Source organism: Pelecanus crispus, chromosome 7, assembly GCF_030463565.1.
Source record: "Pelecanus crispus isolate bPelCri1 chromosome 7, bPelCri1.pri, whole genome shotgun sequence".
NCBI lineage: Eukaryota > Metazoa > Chordata > Aves > Pelecaniformes > Pelecanidae > Pelecanus > Pelecanus crispus.
Window position 1 is genome coordinate 10,123,570 of NC_134649.1, and position 22,590 is coordinate 10,146,159.

At 40.7% G+C, this 22,590-nt stretch overlaps 1 protein-coding gene across 1 annotated transcript in view; it reads left to right on the top strand.

Moving 5' to 3' along the window:
• The window catches only part of ARNT2 (aryl hydrocarbon receptor nuclear translocator 2), a 79,161-nt gene that overhangs the window by 22,312 nt on the left and 34,259 nt on the right, over nucleotides 1-22,590 (top strand). Inside the window, exons 5-7 of the mRNA XM_075713751.1 lie at nucleotides 13,575-13,677; nucleotides 15,695-15,760; nucleotides 16,226-16,311. Coding sequence (XP_075569866.1) covers nucleotides 13,575-13,677; nucleotides 15,695-15,760; nucleotides 16,226-16,311 — 255 coding nt within the window. The remainder of the gene's footprint in view (nucleotides 1-13,574; nucleotides 13,678-15,694; nucleotides 15,761-16,225; nucleotides 16,312-22,590) is intronic.

Here is a 22,590-nt window from a genome sequence, read left to right on the forward strand (position 1 = left end):
CAATGGAAGGGAGCAGAGAGACTTTTGAAAATAGAAGCTTCAACACTGAGGTTGTCCCCTCTTTTTCAGGACATGAATTCTTGAAACATACTGCCACGTATATGTGAGTGATTCATGTGAACAGAGTATTTCAGGTTTCAGTCTGGTTTTACAGTAGAAAAAGCCAATTTTGGCAAGGCATCTTTTTCTGTCTTAAGGGTGAAATCTTGGAAGAGATTTGGCTCATTGCTGACCACTACCAAATCACCATGTGATACCTGTTTTTCAGCAAAGTTATGTGGTCCCACCGGCATTGCAGAGAGTGAAGAGGATGTGTCCATGTCAGACTTTCCATACACACCAGTCCATTGCTGTGCCATTGTTCCAAAGAAAAAATCTGCCCACCCTTTTGTGGACTGTTTGTTCTCATAGCAGGAAGGTCACAGTGCCAGCCAGAGATGGCCTTTGAACTCGGGCAGTGCCAAGCATGGAATTAGTGTTTTTTCAGCTTCAGTCTGTTCAGCTGGCAGGTTTTTTTAGATGTAGGATGGAGAAAATGAATGTTCTGCTTCCCACATCCCCGTTCTGTTGGCAAGCAAATGGATTAGTGCAGTGGGTACTTAGGAGCAGGAAACAAGGAAGCTGTGCCTGTATGGCATCTGTATCTTGGCTGTCCTGCTAGCGTGTGCTTAGAAGTGATGCTCAAAGCCTCCATGTCTTCAGCTTCTCTTCTGTCGTCATATGGTTCGATCAAGCACAGTTTGCCAGCTCTACGTGATAAAATAAAAAAGCTTAGTGGGTGAGTGAGGGCCATCCAAGTCTGTGAATGTGCTGGGCTCCAGAAGGCAGACAAGGAAAGTTTTGAATATGCTGTGCATTAAATTACACGCATGGGACTTAAAGTTTTGTTTGCAAGTGGATTGCCCTGTTTTTCAGTTGAAGTGAATGAAACAAATCCTTCATTCAGTTGTGGCTATGTGACCAGTGGCTGTGGTCCCATGATCTTACAAGGGTAACACGGAGGGTGGTATTTGGCTTTTTGTGTTGTTTATGAGAAAGAGGACTTTATGGCCTTAGAGGGCCATTCCTGCCCTTTGACACACTAGACAATACCAGAGATATAAGAAAAACTTAGTCTGCTCTCAAAAAATAGGTACTTTCAAATGATCATATTTTAAACATATGGTACATTTAATCTCTCTAACTTATTCCAAGAGAATTTTGTTTTGCTTTGGTCTCTAGGGCTGTTTCTGGGGGGGGGGAAATTCCCAAATATTGGGAGAAGCCAGCTATGTATAAAACAGTTCATAAAGCAACTCCTACACAAACACAGTGACCCAGTGGTCTCCCTGCTGCTGAGACACTCTGGGTGGATAGTACTGGAAGGAAAACTAGTGATAATGAGTTGCATTTTTTGAAATTACTTTGGTAATTATCATGGTGGTTTAAAGAGGTCAGTATGTGTTTTTGCCAAAATAAGGAAGCAGCTTTAGCCTAGTACTGTGAGACAGACTTATTACACCTGATTAGCATTAGGGAATGCTTTTAGGGTGGATTTCAGGTGTTTGGGCATGCATGTGCAAGTGGGTTTTGCGGTTGTTATTTCTCTTCAGTCTTCACCATGATTTTCTCGCATGGAAACTGCCGCATACTTAGGTCTGTTATCACAGATGTTTGTTTTGACTGGATCATTTTCAGTTGCTGGGTTTCAAGGGTGGTGGGTTTTTTTTAATGTTCCCTATTTATTCAGCCTGCTCTGCTTTGTTAAACATGATGGAATATATGGAGTTAGTGATTTTTTTTTTTTTTTCTTCCCCCCTTTTAAAAAATAGCAGTGTTTCATAAATACCTAACCAACTTCTTTGGTTAACACATTGCCAATAAAGCAATCTGAGTGTACCTTTCAGAACCTTTTGGCACTCACCTCTGTAAATCTCAGATGCTTCACTGCTTTGATGGGAATTCCACAGATGCTGGGAGCGTGCAGTGTTAGCCTTAACATCTGCCCTGTGGAGAACTAGCTTTTCCTTTAGCCTAACTTGAATGTTATGTTGTCTCAATGAAGTTAATACAAAGCACTAAAATATTTTATTATTATGTGATGAGTTGTAGCAACAGACTAGGGAGGCAGAGGGAGGAGTAGTGCCTTGGCGTGGCAGTCATCCACCCCCAGTGCCTGCTTCCTTCAAAAGGGGAATAACTGACTTATCCCACGCTGCTGTCAGCTCTCTCTCCTTAGCTGAAGCTCTCCTATCATAACACTGGGACTTCAGAGGCAGGACTTCCACAGTCTTTGTCCCTTCCCTGGCCCCGCGCTAGCTTGCTGAGACTACAGTATCCGCTTGCTCCTCACTGGTATCCTCCACAAAGCTGCGTGGAGGGAAATGCCTCCCATACAGCAGCACATAACCAGAGTGGTAAACGTGGCCCACTGTCAGTTTTCTGTAGTTTCATCTGTTATATTGTAGTGCCTTAGATCTGACCTTACGCTATCAGACAGTTGTCTTTATATTTTCATAGTATGGAGACTTTTGCATGTAATTTGTAAGTGTTTTGGGTCTTCAAAAAGAGAATTAAAACCTATAATGATGTTTTGCCCCACACACCTTATTTTAATTGAACTAAAGGAGTAGCCTATAAAAACAACCAGACAGCGTCCTTGGGCCTTTTGTTCTCCTCCCTCTCTCCCCTCCACCCTCTGTTTAAATTTAATTATGTCCCCAGCAAAATATCTCACAAAGTCATCTTGCAGTCATTATTTATTTCCTCTAATGGACTATTCCATGGTGTGTCACCAGCTCATGTGGAACAGACCACAGCCAAATTTCATAACCAGATGATACTAGTATTTACTAATAAAGCATTTATTCCAGTTATTGGAGTTTGATAATGAAGTACAAGTAATACAGAATGCCAGGAGCTGAAGCTTTTTTGGCAGAAGTGTTTTTTAGTAAAGCTTCCTGCTGAGCATTCAAGTGAAACAAATAGGTTAATTTAAAAGCTACTTAAAACCTTTATGTATTGATTTATTATGCAGCTGTGAATGGTAAAAGAATAAATTACATTTTACCGAGTTATTTTGGATAGCTGTCCTGTCATGGGAGTCTCTGCTGATGGTACTTTGGAGTAACTGTTTTGGGGTATTCCATCCTTTTTCTAGGTGTAGAAAGTCTGCTGTGTCTTTTGAGGAGCTCTTTGTGTCTTGGATCATTGGCAGGCCATAGTATAGTTTCCTCCAGCTCAGGCTTTCCTTCAGATACATCTAGTAGTTGTAACAGAAGTGATACCACAACTTCCCAGCTCATGGAACCATGAACTTAGTGGTATTTATTTATTTAGTGACTGAGCCTGGAAGTACCTGCAGAGATCAGAATGTGGCTGTGTCAGGACTTATACAAAACTATAGCAAGATAAAGCTTCTGCTGCTGAAGTTTAAATGAACAATACAAGGATGAAAGGAGAGAGGATCATCGTCCCACTTTACAGATGGGAAACTGGAAATGGAGATAGATGCTATTGTATTTATGTCTAGGAAGACCTTACACATCTGTACGGCCTTCTACAAGCTATTTTATTTAGTGTGCTGAATATTTCCCATATGTAAGATAACACTTGTTGAGAGTTCAAAATATATTTAGTCCTTAAAATGTTTAGGGGCGGGGTTTAATGTTATAACTTCACTTTCAACATGTGCCTTGAATTATTTGCTTGGGGGTTTTCGTCCAGTTTTTCCAGGTCCATCAGCAGAGAAACTTCATGTGATCTGTAACACTATCCCTTCATGTAGCCCCTTAAAATTAATTCAATAGCAAGGCTCAAAAGCCCACATAGCTTCCTTTTTAATTAAATTAAAATGATGCATATTTGCCCAACACTGTGGAGAATTACATGATGCAGACTAGTTAGTCAAACATGAAGGCAGGCACAGCAGAGACCTTTTGGCCTCATGAGCTTTTATAAGAACAAGTTGTATTAAGCAAACAGCTGTGTAACATGAGGGGTTTCTTATTGAAAAACAAGAGGGGGTGAGAAAGCTTTTCAGTTCTCCCTTTGTGGGTCAGTGTCTCCAGTTGGTAAGGAGGAGACAGACAGATATTTAAAAATAGCTACATTTCAATTGCATTACTACTTTTTTTATTTTTTTAACTTTGCTGTTGATTGGATCGACTCTTCATTCTATTGTAAGAATGTCATAACTTGACTCTAATGCTTATAAAACGCCTTTTGCAATTACATGATGTAAACGTTAACATATTTAGAGAGGTTCAAATACTCCCCCTGAGAAGCTAGGCTAGCGAGGAGAGTGAGCTTTGACGGTTTATATTTATAAGTGGAACGTTAGCCATCGTTACGGTGTAGGTAGTTCAGGAATTTTTTCATGAGTGTGAAGGGAAACATGAGCAACAGAGAGCATGTCCTAGTTCTAAGTAGCATCACGAAAGTGGAATATTCGACTCAAGTGAAATGTTTTTTCCTTATTTGGGCAAATTTGTTTCAGATACATCAAGAGGTTATCACTGGATATAAAGAAAGATAAATCAGCCGTCCAGCCTATAGTCTTCTTTTGGAAGCATAATCATCTTTATTTCTCATTTAAGCTGATCATGCCTAGATAAGCATACAGTCATCATGAGATTTTTGTGGACTTTTTGAAAATCACTGTGAATTATATTATTGAGAATTTTTATCTACAGCTACAGTGTGTTGAGAACTCCTGTTGCTTATATGAGCTTGGACCCTGTTCCTAGCTGCACCTCTGTTGCTGGCTGACCACAGGCAAGGGAAGTCGTTCCTTTGGGCTTCATGTCCTCATCTTTAAAATAGGAATAAAGGATCTCCTCTGAAAATTGCTTTAATGTCTGCCAACAACAAATACATGCTTGGAGCCAGGTATTTATTTTGTATACTGATATATTTGTTTATCAGTGTATTAGCGATGCTTTGTAATGTGGTGGTGTGTGCGGTGGGGTAGGGATACGGCGTTGCTTCCTGCTGCATGATAAAACAAGCAGGCGAGAGCAGTGAAGCCCCAGCCTGTGAGAGCTAAAGCAGTCTCATAACATTTGGGCGGAAGGCACTGCCAGCCTTGGAGCAAGAGCGACTGTGTTTTATCCCTGCCATCCCACAAGCTTCTTGGTTGATATGTGTACAGTATAATGGCAGCTGGGAAGTCCTGTGTGGTCCCTGATTTTATTCCAAGCTGTGGGAGGCTGACTGATTTTCCAGTTGTACTGTATTCTCAAAGGATATTGGTATACCAGTGTCTCCATGGCTTCGCTCTTCTGGAGAAGTTGGGCCAGCGCACAAAATCTGTCCTTTTTTCGGCTGGGATAGAGTTAATTTTCTTCCTAGCAGCAGGCATAGTGCTGTGTTTTGGATTTAGTAGGAGAAGAATGTTGATAACACGCTGATGTTTTTAGTTGTTGCTGAGTACTGCTTATGCTAGTCAAGGACTTTTTCAGCTTCCCATGCTCTTCCAGGTGCACAAGAAATTGGGAGGGGACACAGCCAGAATAGTTGATCCAAACTGCCCAAAGGGCTATTCCATACCATATGGCGTCATGCTCAGTATAGAAACTGGGGGGGGTGGCCGGGGAGCAGCGATCGCTGCTCGGGAACTGTGTGGGTATCGGTCAGCGGGTGGTGAGCAATTGCATTGTGCATCACTTGCTTCGTGTATCATTATTATTATTATTATCATTATTATACTGTTACTATTAGCATTACTATTTTACTTTATTTCAGTTATTAAACTGTTCTTATCTCAACCCAGGAGTGTTTCTCACTCTTACTCCTCCAATTCTCTCCCCCATCCCATCGGGGCAGGGGGCGTGAGCGAGCGGCTGCGTGGTGCTGAGTTGCTGGCTGGGGCTAAACCACGACAAAATCCTATATGGCAGAGGACAGAGGTAGAAGTGTTGGCTTGCTGTGCAGTCTGCCGTGGGGAGACCCCATCCTCTCTGTGGAGTCAGACCAGCTGAGAAGCAAGGGTGGGAAGCGTGCATGGGGAGACCTTGTTCCCACCCGCAGCGCTACCTCCCTCAAAGTCCTACCGACCCGCTCCTTGAAAGGTTTGATAGGATCATGCTTTTAATATCAGGAAAGATTTAGGTGCATCAACCACCTCTCCATGATCAGGAACATGTAGCCGCGCCCCCCCAAGCCCCACCATGTCCTGAGCTTCCTGGAAGCCAGAGATTGAAGTTGTGATCACGGTCCGTAAAGGCTGTGATACCAGTAAGGGATGACCTATGCTACCAGACGCGCTCCGGGCAGAACCCAGGGGCTCCTGCACCCACAGGTCTGGAGAAACGACCCTTTCCACGTGTGAATTAAAACTACGTGCCCACTGCTAACATCGCAGCTACCATTCTCCTTTTGCGTTAATCCAAAGTATGAAAGAGAAAAGCCCGCCGCCTGCGACGAGCCCGTGCGCGCTGCGTCCCTGCGAGCGCTGGCAGCGGTCGCGCGTGGCGGTGCTGGCTGCTGCGGGGAGAGGCGAGCGTTAGGAGTGCCAGTGCCGGCGCGCTGGCGTGCTTTGTGAAGGAGTGGGGGGTTTTGGTGAATGAGCTAAGCATCGTTAGTTAGCAAATTTGTTCTGTAAAAACAACCTCATCAGGCTCTTACTTCCTAGAACTGTGCGTTCTTCATGGCCGCTCGATGTGTTTTTTTAAATGTTATCAAGAATTGGTGTCTTTTTTTGTCATAGATTTAAAAGATCATTAACGACTCGGCGAATATGAAGTAGTGGTGTTAAAATAAACAACAGGTTAGCGGGCATTGCTTGTGAGAGCTGCCCTGTAACCTCTGATGTGAGCGAGGGGCGTGCCGTAAAATCAGTGCTGGTTTTGGGTGCGCAGCGTAACCGGTGCCAGTCATGTGGTTCTGCCCTTAGTTTGTAATTTGAAGTTGGCATGGTCTTAAGTCCACCTATGTTTTGAGTGTCCAGGCTATTCTTACTGCTCATGAGTTTGCTTTCCCCTCAATGAGGGGCCAGAGAGATGCATTTTTTGTGGGTACAGTTTTATTACGATTGTATTGTTTGGTGCGTTCACCCCACATAGTTCCTGTCTTTGGTGGTGTGATGCTGAAGGGATGCTCTGGTTTTGGACGATACTTGGATGACCAGCAGCGTATTTCTGTGCTATGGCAGTTGCTCTCAGCCTCACCAACCCTACAGTAGATACCTCGGCATTTGTAGGGCAGGGACTTGGGTTTTCAGGGAGACAGGGACTGCGTACTCTAATACGTGTATGCACATGGTAGATATGTCTGTGCTTGTAGAACATTACCTTTATGTAAATAATAAAACCCAGAATGCTGAGAGAAGAGCTGTGTGACCATGGTTTTTTTTAATTTTAATGGGTATATTGTTTTATTTGTATATTGTGAGCTGCTTCTGGTTTATGTAAACGTGAGTTCCTGGAAAGAGAGCCTTCAAATACTGTGTTTGCATTTCAGTTTTGATTCTTAATATGTTCTTAGATAATCTGTAATTTTTTTTTTATATTGGGATCCACAGGGTGGATGTATATTTATTAAACTTAATAGAGCTTAAAGCACTTGCTGAGCTGCATTAATCATGAGATAAAATTATATCCCTTACAATTTGTAAGGGTATACATTTTTAAAGGTTTTTATTTTCTTCTAATTGTTGAATTAATGCAGAATAATTGCTCTAACATGAGCTTATCAAGAGTAATTTAATACAAATTGATCAAATTTAGGCTGTTTAATCTTCTCGTTGAAGACATTTTGTTTATGTGTTCATAATGCATCCATTGTTTCCAAGAGGAACTGTGCCACCTGAACACCTCAGTTGGTGTAAAGCTGAATGTTCAGCTGTAGTTGGTGCATATGTGTAAACTGATAAATGAAAAATTAAAAAAAAGAAGAGTTTCAGTTCTTTTTCCACAACTTCATGGTTTATCCCAAGCAGTGACCTGCATCTTACATCTGTACAAACTGTTGTGGAGTCAGTGTTCAACCACCAATGCTGTCTTCATGCACATCTTTCGTATCCCAAGGTACAGTAACAGAGTTGGCTTTTTGATGCTACACTCATGGGTGATAAAGACTTTTCTGTGCTGCCTCCCTGTAAATGATGAATGGTTTGTTTGCAGTGTTGCACTTCTGTGTGACGGGCTGGCAGCTAGTAGTTTTAGTTGAGAACACACATCTTTAAGCTGATATCTGCCTCTAATTTCTAAAGACTTAATGTACTAATAGAGAGCATCACCGTAGAAGAAGTATTTCGTTCTCTGACCCTTCAGTTTGAGGGTCAGCTTACATTTGGAGCTGCGTCCAGAAGTATTGGTACCTTGACCATCACTTTGCTTTTATTTTTAATTATTTCCTCTTGTTTTCCTGCATCCCTGTCTTGCTTTTTCCGTTTTTGTAGTAAGATAAAGATGTTTTTAGTTTTCATAAGGATTTTTGAGTGCAGTATTCCTGTTTTCTGTTTGTCTTCCATGAGTAGCCTGTGGAGTATTTTTGATGAGCACAAAGTCATCTTTTGTTATCTTGTCCAAACCAAACTTAGTTTATCCTTTATTTTATTTTGCCTGGAAAGAAATATGTATACAATCTGGTGGCTGAGAATAGTTATGAAATATCTAACTTGTTCTTTGTAAGACAAGGCACTATCATCTACAGCGTGAAGCTTGCTGGGTTGCTGAAGGTATTGAGGGCAAGGTGAGACTCCATGTATTAATTCAGACTGTTTCCTTATCAGGTCCAAGATTCTGTGCCAGACAGCAGTCCATCTACAGATGAGTGAGCGGGAAATGGAAAATTGTATCATGTACTTTTCCAACAGTATTTAAGTGTACATGAGGCCAAAACAAATTTATTCTGATCTTTGTAAACAGGTAGTAGCCTTTTGTTGCAAAAGAGGGGTATTTCCATGGTGCAAACTGGATGTGATTACCGTATGATTTTTTTTTTTTTTTTTTTTTTTAGAGAGAGCCATTTCAGCTTGCACTGAAATTTTTGCAGAAGAATGCCCTCATGTAACATCCCTTCTTTCTAATTACAGACTGTAGGATCCTTAGGAACTGGAAATCCAGCAGAGAAAGCATTTGTGGTAGAATTAGGTGTTGAAGCTTATGCAGTTTTGAATCCGCCAAAAAAAAAAAAACCCAAACCCAGAACTGAAAAAAGTAACAAAGAACAGACTGTGTTTGATTACCAGGCTATAAACCTTAGCATGCAGTGCTTAAACATGGAGGAACAAATTTTCTAACAGGCTGGTGCTATTGTGGAAAGATGGATTTGAGCCAGACTCCCAGATTTGAAACCCCATGAACTTCAGTAGGCCCAGGCCAATCCTTGGCTTAGGTTCATCTCAAACATGGCAAACACAGAAAAGGTATTTGAACATTCACAGTAGCAATTGGAGATCCAAAAGGGGAAGGTTCATGCATAATCTGTGCACTGTTTGCACACACAAGGGGCATATCGGTGCCAATATGAACATTTGTCCCCTTGATCATTATGAGAGCGTTTTTAGAGCATCTTTGAAAACACACTGCAGCATAACACGGAGGGAATGTTTCTGGCATGTATCCTCAGTACCTGAATCTGTTACTAACTAATCTTTTTAGTGGGAAGAGCTTTATATGGCTTCTCTAATTTTACCGAAATAATTAATCTCTTGCACATTGTCCTCACGTCTGTGGTCCCCTCTGACAGCCCTTTCCTGTAACGACAGCTGACGTCAGGTTCCTGGGTCGCGTGGTGGATTCCTGCTCAGAGGACAAGTGGTTTATTACAGGTTTAAGCAATACTGCCTTCTGAATGGGCATGTAGTGGGTAGATTTCAACAAATTATTAGTTATAGCCAGAGCAACCAGAGAGATTTATGTGCTGGTTTTAATAAGCATTGTACTCATTTGTTTGCTTTCTCTTTTGCAGCAGAGTAAACTCTGGTTTCCTGTGAGTTGTGCAGCTGCTGTAAATGGTAACAAGACAGCAGTGCCAGTCACAGTAGTGGCTGTGATTGAGACACGTATCCTGCACTTGCTGTATCTGAGGGTTGTGTCTGGAGCTGGAGAGGGGAAAAGTTTAACATGAAAATGAACTACGTGCAATTACCGATCTATGGGGAAGCTCATAAGGGATCCAGCTGGCAATGGCACTGGGTTGTTAAAACTGTTCTTCTGAAGAAACTAGAAGAAGAAATTAAAAAAAATGCACATGTGCACTATTCAGTTAGCAGAAGTTGTCAGAGCATGCTAGAATATTTCTTACTAATAAGAATATATTAACCGCCAACTTTTACATCAAATGTACTTTGTGCGTGTTTCCTCTGGAGAAACCTAAATATGCATTTATCACCGAGGTAGCAGGACCAGCGTAAAAGCTGCAGGAACACATGGAGATAAGAGTATTTTATGGTTCTGTGACAGAGCTATCATCAGAGCATGCCACCTCCTTGAACTGAGCTGTCTGTATGACGCTGAGTTGTGATTTATACCAGTTTGCTTGACTGCAGTGTGGGACCTGCCAAGGTCCATCACATGAGCAGCTGCAGCGAACTGTAGATGCTATTAAAGCAGGTGGAAGATGATTTTGCAATTCCATGCTGGCAGAAGCAGAGCAGGGTGAGTCCATTCCCTTCTCACAGTCAGGTGTGGAGTGACAAAGAGCCTGGGGAGAAATGGCTGTGACTTTTGTCTTGAGACCAGGTGACATTGCATTGTTGCAGTTGCAGATTGTCACAGCAATAAGAAGTCACAACAAATAGTGTGGTACAACTCCAGCTTGTCGCAACTTCACTGTTTTCCGTCTCCCTGCACTTCTTTAGAATTATCTGGTAAAAGCTAAGTGCTGTAAGTCTGGGTCTAGAAATGAAGAAGGTATTTTTGAGGAGTTAGCACAAAAATAAAAAAGGGTAGTGCTGTATCCAGATTGCCATCATTAAACAGGAGAGCTCTCCAAACAGGGAAAGCTCTTAGCGCTGTGTGTGTAATACTGCGGGCAGAAACAGGCTGCAAGGACTTGGGAGTATTACCCTGTTCCTTTCTCCAAAGCTAGCATTTACCTGTGCTGCATCGCTGCATTGGTAGCATACAAATCGCACAGCGGGTTGTTTCCCAGTTTACTCTCCCAGGTACGCTCTACACACCTGGTGACACCAGTATTAGGAACTTAAAAGCTCCACCAGTGATATGAGCCTGGTATGCCATGTCTCAGGAGATCCCTCTTTTCCCACGGAGTGCACCGACAGGCTGCTTTGAGCTAAATTGAAACCTTTTGTCCTTAGTCTATTCAACTATAATTCTTCCTCTTTTTAATATAATTTGATCATGAACTTCTAGTAATACATGAGACAAAAACTGCGTGTTCGTTATCAAAATCTGTGCTATATTGTTAGAGCTCAACAAGGTTGATACACGGACGACAGACTATTGAAACAAGTTGCTGAGAGGGCACTGTCGTAATATCTATGTTAGAAACATTTCTCTGACTCATATCCCCACATACACCCTGCAGTGATTTTGTAAGTCAGAGCAAAATTTAGACTACTGTTTGTTATCTGGTACATATTTCTAAGACAATGCCAAACAAAAAGCTAAATTTAAAAACTATTGCTTTTGTTGTGGGTTCCAGACATGCCAAAGAAGCATGTCTCGGCAGTTTTAGGCTTAGCAGCCACGTGATTGTGAAGTGTACTTATTTTTATAGATGCTCTTGGATGATAAAAACTGAGACATTTCTGTTAGCTAGAGTTACGTTTTCTGTCACTGCTTTTTGATTATTAGTGTCGCTTCAAGAATTTGTATTGCATATATATATATATGCATGCATATATATATAATACATATATATGACTGAGCTGGGAAGTATGGTGGTATGAATTTTGCTAGCTCACACCTGGAATACATTTATATTATTATATAGCCCAGTGCTCTGAATTGAAGCATCTTCAGGAATTGCTCCCAGGCTTGCTAACTTCTTAACCATCTGAGATATACCTTGGAGATACGCCAAATGACACAGTCTGACCTTTTGTCGACAAGGATGGCTTTCCTCCAGAAGTAGTTATCTTTAGTATACCTTAAGAATAAAATGCTACTGCCTAGTCCCTTATCTAAAATACTGACCTTTAAACTGTTTTCTAGTGATTTTATTCCTATTCATGGATGGAGGTAAATATTTTCAGTTAAAGTAATTCTGAAATTAATGTTTGGCGGTAGGATTATTTCAGAACTTAATTTTTTGGACAGAGACTTTAAGTAAATCTGTGAGGGAGACTTTGAATGTATTCTGCATGATTTCTTCAATTTAGTCCAGAGAGGGTATGGTATCTTATATTGCTGTAAACTTGGCTGGTTATATCACAGTAAAGACTTAGGTTTATATAGTTCCAGTTATTGGAAGATAACCCACCTTAAACTTGTAGGTTTGCTCATGGCCATGTGTTGTCAGTGCTGGTGGCTGCCATTTAATTGTCTAGCAGCAGTTCCACTGCATTTCTGTGGCCCACTGTCACTTTTGTGGCTGTATCCATCCCCAAAGCATTGTGGATCTGGGCCAGTGATACATTTCTAGTTTGTGTTACTGATGTGCAAGATTTTATAGTCATCTGTTAGCAATTGAGCTGTAGATGCAAAAGTCCATTCTGTTATTTGTTTGGCGATAAACAATAGGATTCTAGGTGATATCCTGTACCCTGCTATCACTGATCTGAACCTATCTGTAGTAATCACTGCCTCTTGTTTTGTATCAGGAGAATGGAAATATTCATCTGTTATCACCTTGCTACCTTTGTTTTTTAATAAAGACCTCCCCCAACTTACTGTAGGAGCACCAGCCCAATGCTCCCTTCATTCTGTTCTCTCGAGATGACTTGGTTGCTGTCATCCCTTTTCAGTGCTGTGTCTGTGGGGTGAGGTTCTGAGGTTTGTAGTCAGCTTATGCTGATGAGCAGGGTCCAGCCATGGACCTTGCATAGACTCATGTTGCCGTTTGGTGAGCGAGATCATCTCACTGATCCGGCTGAAAATTAACTTTAAAAATATGCTGACATGTCAGTTTTTGATCAGCTCTTAAAAGGGCCCCACCACAAGTGCTGCTGTGACATATCCTGTATTTTGGCACAAGGAGGAAAGCTTAGTCGTATGTATTCCTCACCGTCACTGCAGCCCTGAATATGTGAGTTGGTGGTACAGTGAGAGCATTCTGGGTAGACACAAAAGCACAGGGAAAGAGGAGCAGCTGTTAGGGAAGTGATGCAGTTGCTTTATCCGCAGTTCTGGTAAAGAGTGGAGCGACCAGATCAAGTCAAAAAGCTATGCTTGCTGTCATTGTCTTCTCTGCCTCCAGACATTTGACCCTGCCTTGGAAGCTGGTCTTGGGCCAACCGAGAAAAGACCATCGCTGTTGTGACTCAGAGTCAGCTTTGTGGAAATCATTAGTTAAGCCAGCACATAACCGATGTGAGACCAGGATCAAGATTTTTTTTCTTAGGATTTTTTTCCCCCTAAATGGGCTAATGGCAATTAGCTTATGAACTTATTGTCATCTTACTTTGTAGTAAAAGGAATTAAATTTGTATACTAAACGTCAGTTGCTCTCCCTGGCTTTTCTAGGACGAATCCTTGACTTGAAGACTGGAACAGTAAAGAAAGAGGGTCAGCAGTCCTCAATGAGAATGTGTATGGGATCAAGGCGCTCTTTCATTTGCAGGATGAGGTACGCATTTACCTTGTATTCCTGTGATAGTTCCAGTCCTGTCTCAGATTAGACTTTAGACATTTTGTTGCACTAATTTGACCTTGCTTAAAAAACAAAGGTGTAACGACACACTCCCATTAAGTGTTTCCAGAATGCTTGCTTTTAGACCTGGAGTAAAACTGAAACCTGTCTTCCTTTAATGACAAAACAGCACCTCATTTGTGTGTTGCAGTTAGTTTTATGAGTGTAGGATGCTTTCCCCAGAGAACTTTATGACAACTTCACCCCTGGAATGTAAGTCATTGTCTCTTCTAGTCAAATTATTCAAATCAATACTTTGGGAACAAAGCTTTCGCAAGTGTAATGAAAGGCCAACTCTGTGTGTTTTTTGAGCAAACCAATAATATTAAAAGAATCTTGAAGACAAACAGGAATTCAGTTGCAAACTTGCCAGCTATGTAGGAATTAACCTAAGCCTGGTATGAATTAACCAAATGTCAGTTGGTTGATGCTAGATAAATGAGTAATTGTTAGAGGGTTTTTATTTTGCAATTTTCCAACTTCTCCTGCATTGCTTGGTCTTCTTTAAAGAGATCTGCCTGCCCAGTGCTTCTGACTAGGGCTTGCGGGCACTTCTGTTGTTGTAGTGCTAGCGGGATAAAATGCCTGTTGTTATTGCACTAAATTTCTCTCTCTGTGATTAGGGGGGGAAAGTACATAATTGCATCTGCAGCCTATATCCTATATGTGTTGAAAACAGATGACGCAAAATTTGTTATGGAATGAAACACGCAAAGCAAAATATTTGACGCATTAAAACAGATCCCTGTACTTCAGTTATATGGTGGAATTCTTCCAGTCATGTGAGGAAGCTGAATGTATGGCTCTTGGGTGCCTTTGTAAGGGGTTTATATACTTCATACCTGCAAAATCAGACTTCAAAGCTGTAGCTCCTTTTCCCCCCAGAACTAGGGGACAAGAAGTAAGGCCTGGCAGAGAGACACTTGGAACATTGCTTTCTCTTCCTCCAAGCTGCACATAGTGGTCATGTGAGGAAAACTTCTTTGTGCAAAGAAAACCAGGCCTAATGTCCTGTTTACATTTGTTCCCCAGCTTTTAAAACAACATTTCAGATTGCAGTTATTTCCTAGCACCCTGATTCTGTGTTTACTCCAGTGCATGAGAGTAGTTTTATACATGCCAGTAGTCCCATTGTTTTTGCAATTCTAAATCTTATTTTAATTGTTCATTCCTTCTCCTTGGCAGTGACTGGTATTAAAAAAAAAAAAAAAAAAAAAAGAAAAAAACCTAAAAAAACCTTGTGGGAAGAATGACCTTCAAATAATGTGAATTTTCCTTGTGATTACTTCTTTCATTGTTATTGTTCTTTTTTCCATTGAAAATGAACTGGTTTTACCCTTCAAACTGTTTACTTACTTAGCTTTAAATGGATTGTTAAAATTATACAGTTAGGCATAGTTAGAAATATCACAAAATATACATGAACAAGTATTAAATCAAGTCACTAGACAGTGTAAACAGTCCGTTCTTGCAAACATGAGGTTAATATCTACTAACATTGTAGCTAGTGTATGGCAGTTGAAATGCTCTGTCCAGGGGAGCTACTGGAACACTGAGATTGTTTTGTGTGGATATTTGGGGGCCTTATTTATACCTGACTTATATTCTTCTCTAGTTTTTACCCTTGTATTACAGTATTTTGAAGTGTATCTATTCTTTAGCCACTCATGGAATATCTATTTCAAATAGTCTTCAGGTTTGGGGGGTGGGAGGGAATCTTTTTGTAGTCTTTTCTATTTTTCTTTATAAAATAAAGAAAATATTTGTAGCACACCCAAAAAGCTCAGCCTGTGGAAGCAGGAAGTTCTAAGAAAACAGGAATCTGGGACTTTCTATCAGAAATAAATATCCACTATTGCCTACTTCTAGATACTAATACAGATCTTAAAACGCATTTTCGTCTTGGGTATTTATATTCATTTTTGAGCCATTTCAAATATGAATTTACTTTTAGGTGTGGAAATGCTCCCCTGGATCATTTACCTCTGAACAGAATAACCACCATGAGAAAAAGATACAGGTACTATTGCTTAATTTATCACAACAATTAGTTGCCATAAGCACTCTCACTTTCCACTGGGCTAATGCTCACTCAAGGAGCGCTACCTGGGCAAACATCTGCATTAGCACACAGTGTAAAATAGCACTGGGTCTCAGGAGGGGAGAACTCGCCACTAAATTCAGCTGTGACAGAGTCACTGGATCTTTTTGCAAACCTTGTGCAAGTCACTCAACTTCTTTGTGTTAACCAACTCTATCTCTGAAATAAGCTTCAGTATCTTTCTCAGAGAAATAATATGGAAAACAGGTATGGCTTGAATAGCATTGTAATGGAGCTGACATTGTACTGAAGTCTAGATTGACCGTTGGTTGTTTCTAACATAACTTACAAATATCAGTAAATCATTAGTAGTCATAGTTTAAAAACATAAAGCTTTTCTGCATGTCAATCAACATGATATTTTTGTGTTCCTTTTTCATTTAGGAATGGCCTTGGCCCAGTAAAAGAAGGTGAAGCACAGTATGCTGTTGTCCATTGCACTGGCTATATCAAGGCTTGGCCACCAGCAGGTGTGTATCTATCTCATTTGAAGGCGGTGTGTACTGCGCTACCTGCAAGACGGTTGAAAACCTGGCTCAGGATCCTTTGCTGGTACAGAACCAGGCTGAATTTCAGCGGGGTAACCCATTCAGTCTCATATTGAGAAGCTTTTGATATCAAGGAATCAGCTGTTGTTACTCACTCAGGGCCTTCCTTTTTTTCCATGTGAAACCCTCCTCAATTTTGTTGGCACGGAGAGCAGTGGAGGTGTTGGTAATGTGAGATTACAGCAGCTGGGGCCAAAAGTTTTCAATCTGATAAACCAATATAAAAATGGTCTGATTTTAGAGAAGGTAGACACAAAGCATTTGTACCTCTAGAAAACACCAACTAGTGTTTTTATATTAAGTACTGAGTTGCAAGCACCTATATATGAAAATATGTAATTTCAATTTAGGTGCATAGGTCCTCACTTCGAAGTGGTGGTATTAGTGGAGAATGTTCAGTCTTTGTGATAAGTTCTGTTTTGAGGCTCTTTTTCTGGGAAACAAGTCTTGGCATATTGCTTTGAACTACAGAGGAAAACATTTACCTACTGTAACTCAGTATTACATATGGGAATATTTACCTTTGAAAAATTCAAGTGGAGCTCATCCAGACATCATCATGAACTGGATTAGTTGACCTTGGCATTTGCAGTAGTTGAAGAGGCTGTTTGCAATATGACAGCGCCTGCTGGCATGAATCAAACCATGAGTTGTCCTGCCCTTTTGCGGTTGTATACCACAAGCATAAATCACATTTATTCGGGCGTTATGAGTGCTAAGAGGTGGTTTGCGCCAAGTCTGTACGGTGGTGTGAGACACCCGCATGCGGATGTGAACTTCTTGTCGTTTCCTGCTGAATTGCAGTTTTGGAAGAAGAGGAAAACCTCCCCTCTTGTTGCTAATAGGATTTAATATATTTCAGTGTGCTATAGGAGTCAAAACCTTTCCATTTCATTTCTATCTCAAAAGAGTGAGAGCACAGTGTGTGTCAATTGCTCTATGAAAATGAAAGGTTTCTTTTTGTTTTCTTCCACAAAGAGATTAACTTTTCTATTGGTAATTCCAAACATATTGAATTCAGTCTTGATATATGGGACATCTCTTCAGAAAGGTGCAGGTCAAGTGAGATTTCTTTTAGCTCCTTGCTTAGCTTGAATGAAAAGCTTGCTGCGTGTTATGGGGCATTCAAAGATATCTAAGACTTCAGGGGTGTACGTTGCTGATGCAGAGCTGCAAACGCATGAACTCACGTCAGCGCTAGGTTACAACGTCAGCAGTGTATGACTTCCAGTTGCCATTTCTGCAGGGGAGCAGGCACTGCAGTGCAGGAGCATGGGATGAAAAGCATCTTCTGGATCTTTGAGTGCCCTGTTGCCAGGTATCACACTGCAAGTTCCAGTTTGGTTAGTGAGGTCTTTTCCCCGCCTCCAGCTCTTCCAAGCCTCACTGCTCTCCCGTGCTTAGCAACCTCTCTAATTTCCAGTCCTCATTAGTTTATGGGAAGTTTATGCCGGTGTATTCTTAGACTATATTGCACTGAAGATCAGCAGGAGTTTTCCTGCTTTGTATGTCTCTCCAGTGTTTTGGTGCATTTCCAGAAGCAGGTCATATCCTGTCAGCCTTGACTTTGCAAAGTTAAACCAGCCCACTTCTAATCTCCACTCTCACAGTGCATTCTCTTTTCTTTACCTTTGTGTCTTTTCTCTGCACTTGTTCACGTTTTCACTTAACTTTTCAAAATGTGGGTCACCAGAACGCTACACTCTTGTCCAGATGAGATTTAGTGATGTATAATGAAAATGGTATTGCCTATCTTGACTGGCAGTATATGATACGGCATACTTCTCTTTTGTATGGTGCATCCTGCTGGCATCCTTAATCACCTAATATACATAACAGGCTGCCTTTTTCTCACTTGTCAACTAAAGGTCTTCCAGTTCATAGGAAAAATAGCTTTGAATTGTGTGATCTTTCAATTAGTAATACAAGGTTTCATCCCTTTTCTGTTGCTGTAATTTATGACTGTTATTAGTCCCCAAGTGCATGCTTATGCATTTAGTAATGTTGAATTTCATCCCATTTCTGTTACTCCACTCCTCAAAATCACATGGTGCTCCCTTATGATATCCCAGCGCTCCTCCGCAATGTTAATGCCTCCAGACTATAGCACAATCCTAAGGGATGTCTTAGATTTTGACAGCCTTATGTGGAATTTCAGAGGTCTTTTATGTTACCATCCAAATTGTTACTCATCATAGTCATGCCTGAGTGCCTTTTTCAGGGCATATAGTACTGAATCGGGGCCTCTTTCATGAGTGTTTATTTGCCCTCCCAGTCTCCCCCACTTTGTGTTGGTGATTGTCACGTATCCGTTGACTTTCGGAGTTGAATGGAAATATCCATGTGCTGAATTGGTCCCCAGTACGTTTGGGTAAATAAGTGGCAACATCACTGCATTTGTTCTCATTTCCAATGGTAATTCAACGATAATCTGCAAAGCAAATGAAATGACTGCAGCAGTAATTGAATTTGCTAAGGTTTTTCTACCCTGTAACAAAATCACTTTTGTTCAAATCAGCTAGAGAGCAGCAAGCGCTTGGCCTTTGCATCCTCTCTGGATTCTCGGGAATAAATATATTTGTGCTACATTGCAGCTGTTTAAAAATTCAGCTATGGAAAGGATCATTTTCATTTATTTTTCAATTGCCAAGTGGACATTCTAGTATAAACCCCATATCCTTTTCTTTCAGAGCATGCAATGTGGCATGTGCATTATACAACTAATACACAACACATAAAACACACTTTCGTAAATGAAATAAATATTTAGCAAATGCACTTAATCCTGTACTTAATCTAGTTTGTTTAGCACCTGGTATTTTCTCTTTCTGGGTTATATTGCATTGTCTGTGGCCAATTGTTAATTTTTTTTCAGTTCCACACTGAGTATAACGCAATCAGTATTGATACAGAAATATCAAGACAAGAACTGCTCTGTGATCATTATTATGTGATAAACTATGAGGTATGACAACGCTGCTGCTCTGAGTAGTCTATGCTAAATCTCTTAAGTAATTCAAATACTTTAAACAGGTGAAAACAAACGACAGCTGGTGTCAATATGGTGGCATGTTTAAAGGCCTTGGGGTTTGTTTTTTTTTTCACGGATCTAAAGTAGAAAGCAAATTCTGTATGGCTCAGATCTGTGGTGAAATCACTTTGCACATCTAGCCTGACTTTCCCCCACTCCTTGTCCTTAATGGAGCAGGAAGGCTCACCTGTGGGCAGACTGTCCTTTTTCACTGAGAAATGAGAGAGAAAACACAGGAAGCATCATGCCTCATCCTCCACACAGAGCTGAGCTCAGAGCGTGCAGGACCCACAGGCAGCACCTGCCTCTCCCATGTTTCCTAACAACGCAGACCCAGGAGTGCTGCAGCCTGAGCTCTCTCTGTGTTCCCCTGGAAAAGGAGCTATTCGGCTGTTCCCTTAATATCGTGGGTTTGCCTCTCAGTGAGTGGGACACAGAGAGAAGACCGAGCCGCTTTGAGGAGCATGTCTGTTCCGGCTGCGTTTGATAATGCTCCATTCATTTTCCTCCAGTGTGCCTGCAAGAGAAGGGTAAAACTAAGCTCAAGTACAAAACCTCACATATGATACCTACACACTTACATCCCCGTGAATTATATGTTAGCCTCAAGTAATTGGGGTAAACTTTGTCAAAGCAAAAAGGAGTCAGATATTCCAGATCAATGTTCCAATCGGTTAAGTTGTTCATTTCTTATGTGGAGTGTATACTAGATTAAATAATGACAGTGCAGTGTTGCATTATTTTGGATGAGGTAAAAAGACCCCTTGTTTGAAACTGGCTGAGCACTAATTCCAGCCTTTGTCCCCCTGTTCCTGGTGAAGCAGCTTGTGCTCCTTAGCCGAGACAGTGCTTCAAGTTCATAACCACTCACAAAACTGAGAAATGCTGACCTTCTCCTGATATTCAGTTTTCAACTTAAGCAAGCATTTGCTTTTCTTCTATTTTTTTTTCCTGTCTGAGCATCTCATTCCTGGAAGGAAATGAATCTTATGTGGTCCATATGATATTTTCCTAATAGTTTTTTTCATGCCGTAACAATTGATGGAAAATATTTGGTGGAGAGAAGATACAGTCTGTCAGGATGTTGCTAGTTTTCTGTAAATCAAAGCCAGGACCTGCAGAAAAGCACGTAGTGAAGAAAAGGCTTAGATAGATACTTATTTCAAAAACTTCAAATAAAAAGTCCCAGAATAATGTTAAATTCGAATAATGTTGAAATCTTTTTTTTTCTCCTTAGTTTTTTATCTTAAAAAAGAAACATTTTAGTCTTCCAAGTCAGACTTACGGTAATGTCTTAACCACAGCATGCCAAAGCTGTTAGGTTATTTTAAAGTTTTGGCCAGAATCTGGATGTTTGTGCAAAGTACTCCCTCTTCCAATACAAAACAAAATAGTTGCTTGAATGTTCTTTGCAGTGCTGTCATTTTTAAGTGCTTTTTAAAAAAAAAAAAATTAGTTTTTGTTGGGATTTTTCATGGGATTTTTCCTTGGTATGCTGTAAACATCCACAGCCTTTTATTGTGAAAGCCTTTTTCCATTGTTGTGTATAGGAGGTAACGTCACACAGTGCAGTTTCATGCAGCGCATCTATCAGAAATGGTTCTGATGGAGATAGGCATTAATAGGGGATTGCTAGGACCACTGGACACTTAAATTACATCCTTCTAAAGAATCATAAATTATTTGGTTTTGAGTGTAGTGAACTAAAACCACAAATCCACTAACACTGTTCTGTGTCTTGCAGAAAATATGAGGCAGAAGGATAGAGAAAGAAGGCAGAAAATGAAGCTGTTCTGTTGTTAGCACCAACTGGAAGCTCACTGGGAAAACTAAAAAGTTCCTTATGTCCACACAAACGCATGCCGTTACCCTGTGGGAAACTGTTGGTGGCATAAAGGACACTTGGAAATTAAATATAACCTGTAATGGCCCAGCATTCTATTTGTGATGCTCAGTTGCAGGCTTAGCTTTGCAAATTGTTGATATTAACTTGAATAAGCATGGCACTATATTTATTATTCAAGAGGAGCATATACTTGGTCTTGAGAAATAAAGCCTTTCTCAGAGTTACATGTAAAGAATGTGAATAATGTATGTATGTTTAGTTTGTTGATGCCTCCTAAAGATCAGTTTCATAGCTGCTTTCCTGGAGGTTTTTGCAACTTTTTTTGGAAATACTGACAGTACTTAGTGATGTTAAAGAGCAATATTATGTTACGTTAAGAGATGGACAAACCGGTATTAAGTGCAGTACACATATCTTTATTTACCTGTCCATATTGGAGTATGTTCAATAGGAAGTATGCTAAAGCAAAAGTAAATCTCTCTACCAATGCATGTCATATATAAGCCCACCCCTGGTTGAAACTTTGTAACTGTCAACAAGAGAGTGAAGAAACCAATTTCCCTTTATGGAATGCTGTCAGTAACAGCACCTACACTGCAGACGAGCAGACAATCACTTTGGCGTATTTTTACTCTAGGCACTTTTAGGGAAGGGTTAGCAATTCACTGGGTCATGTATTGATTAATTCCAGGTAGATTGGGTTTTTTTCATAGGCTGTCTTGTGCGATAACCCAACTAATACATTTTTCAGTGTGTTATACAGGCCAAATGTAATGCATCTTGCAAAAAAAAAAAAAAAAAAAGGTGAAAATTAGAACAACAGCCTCCCTTGCCAACAGAGTGACATCAGAAATGGTGTTTCTTAGCTAGGTTTAATTTTGGAGATTGTTTATGTTGCTTTGAGTTTATTTGGGCTGTAGCAAGCATGGACCAAGTTCCTAGAAAGGAAAGTGTTGCAGAAAAAAGATTATGCGAAATGGAAGCCATCCAGCTGAGTATCTTTGCTGTCCTTTGCAATACACTGCGCTGCTAAGGAAACGATTGAAAAAGCTTTTGAAGTCAAGGGAAAATGCTTTAAATTCATCCTTCTCAGATGGAAAACTCCATTTTAAAGGGACCTTTTGGTTAAGGTCATCCAACTAGAACACCTAGAGTTATTTCTGTAAAACAGCACTTGGGCCCCAGTGTTTAAGTGGCTTAATTCTCAGAAGTACCAGGCATCCACCAAGAAAATGCTCTGAAGGTGGTAGGGCCTAGAATCAGTCACCATCTTTGAAATCAGACCACCTGTACCAAGCTGTCTGAATGTGACCACGATTGCTTC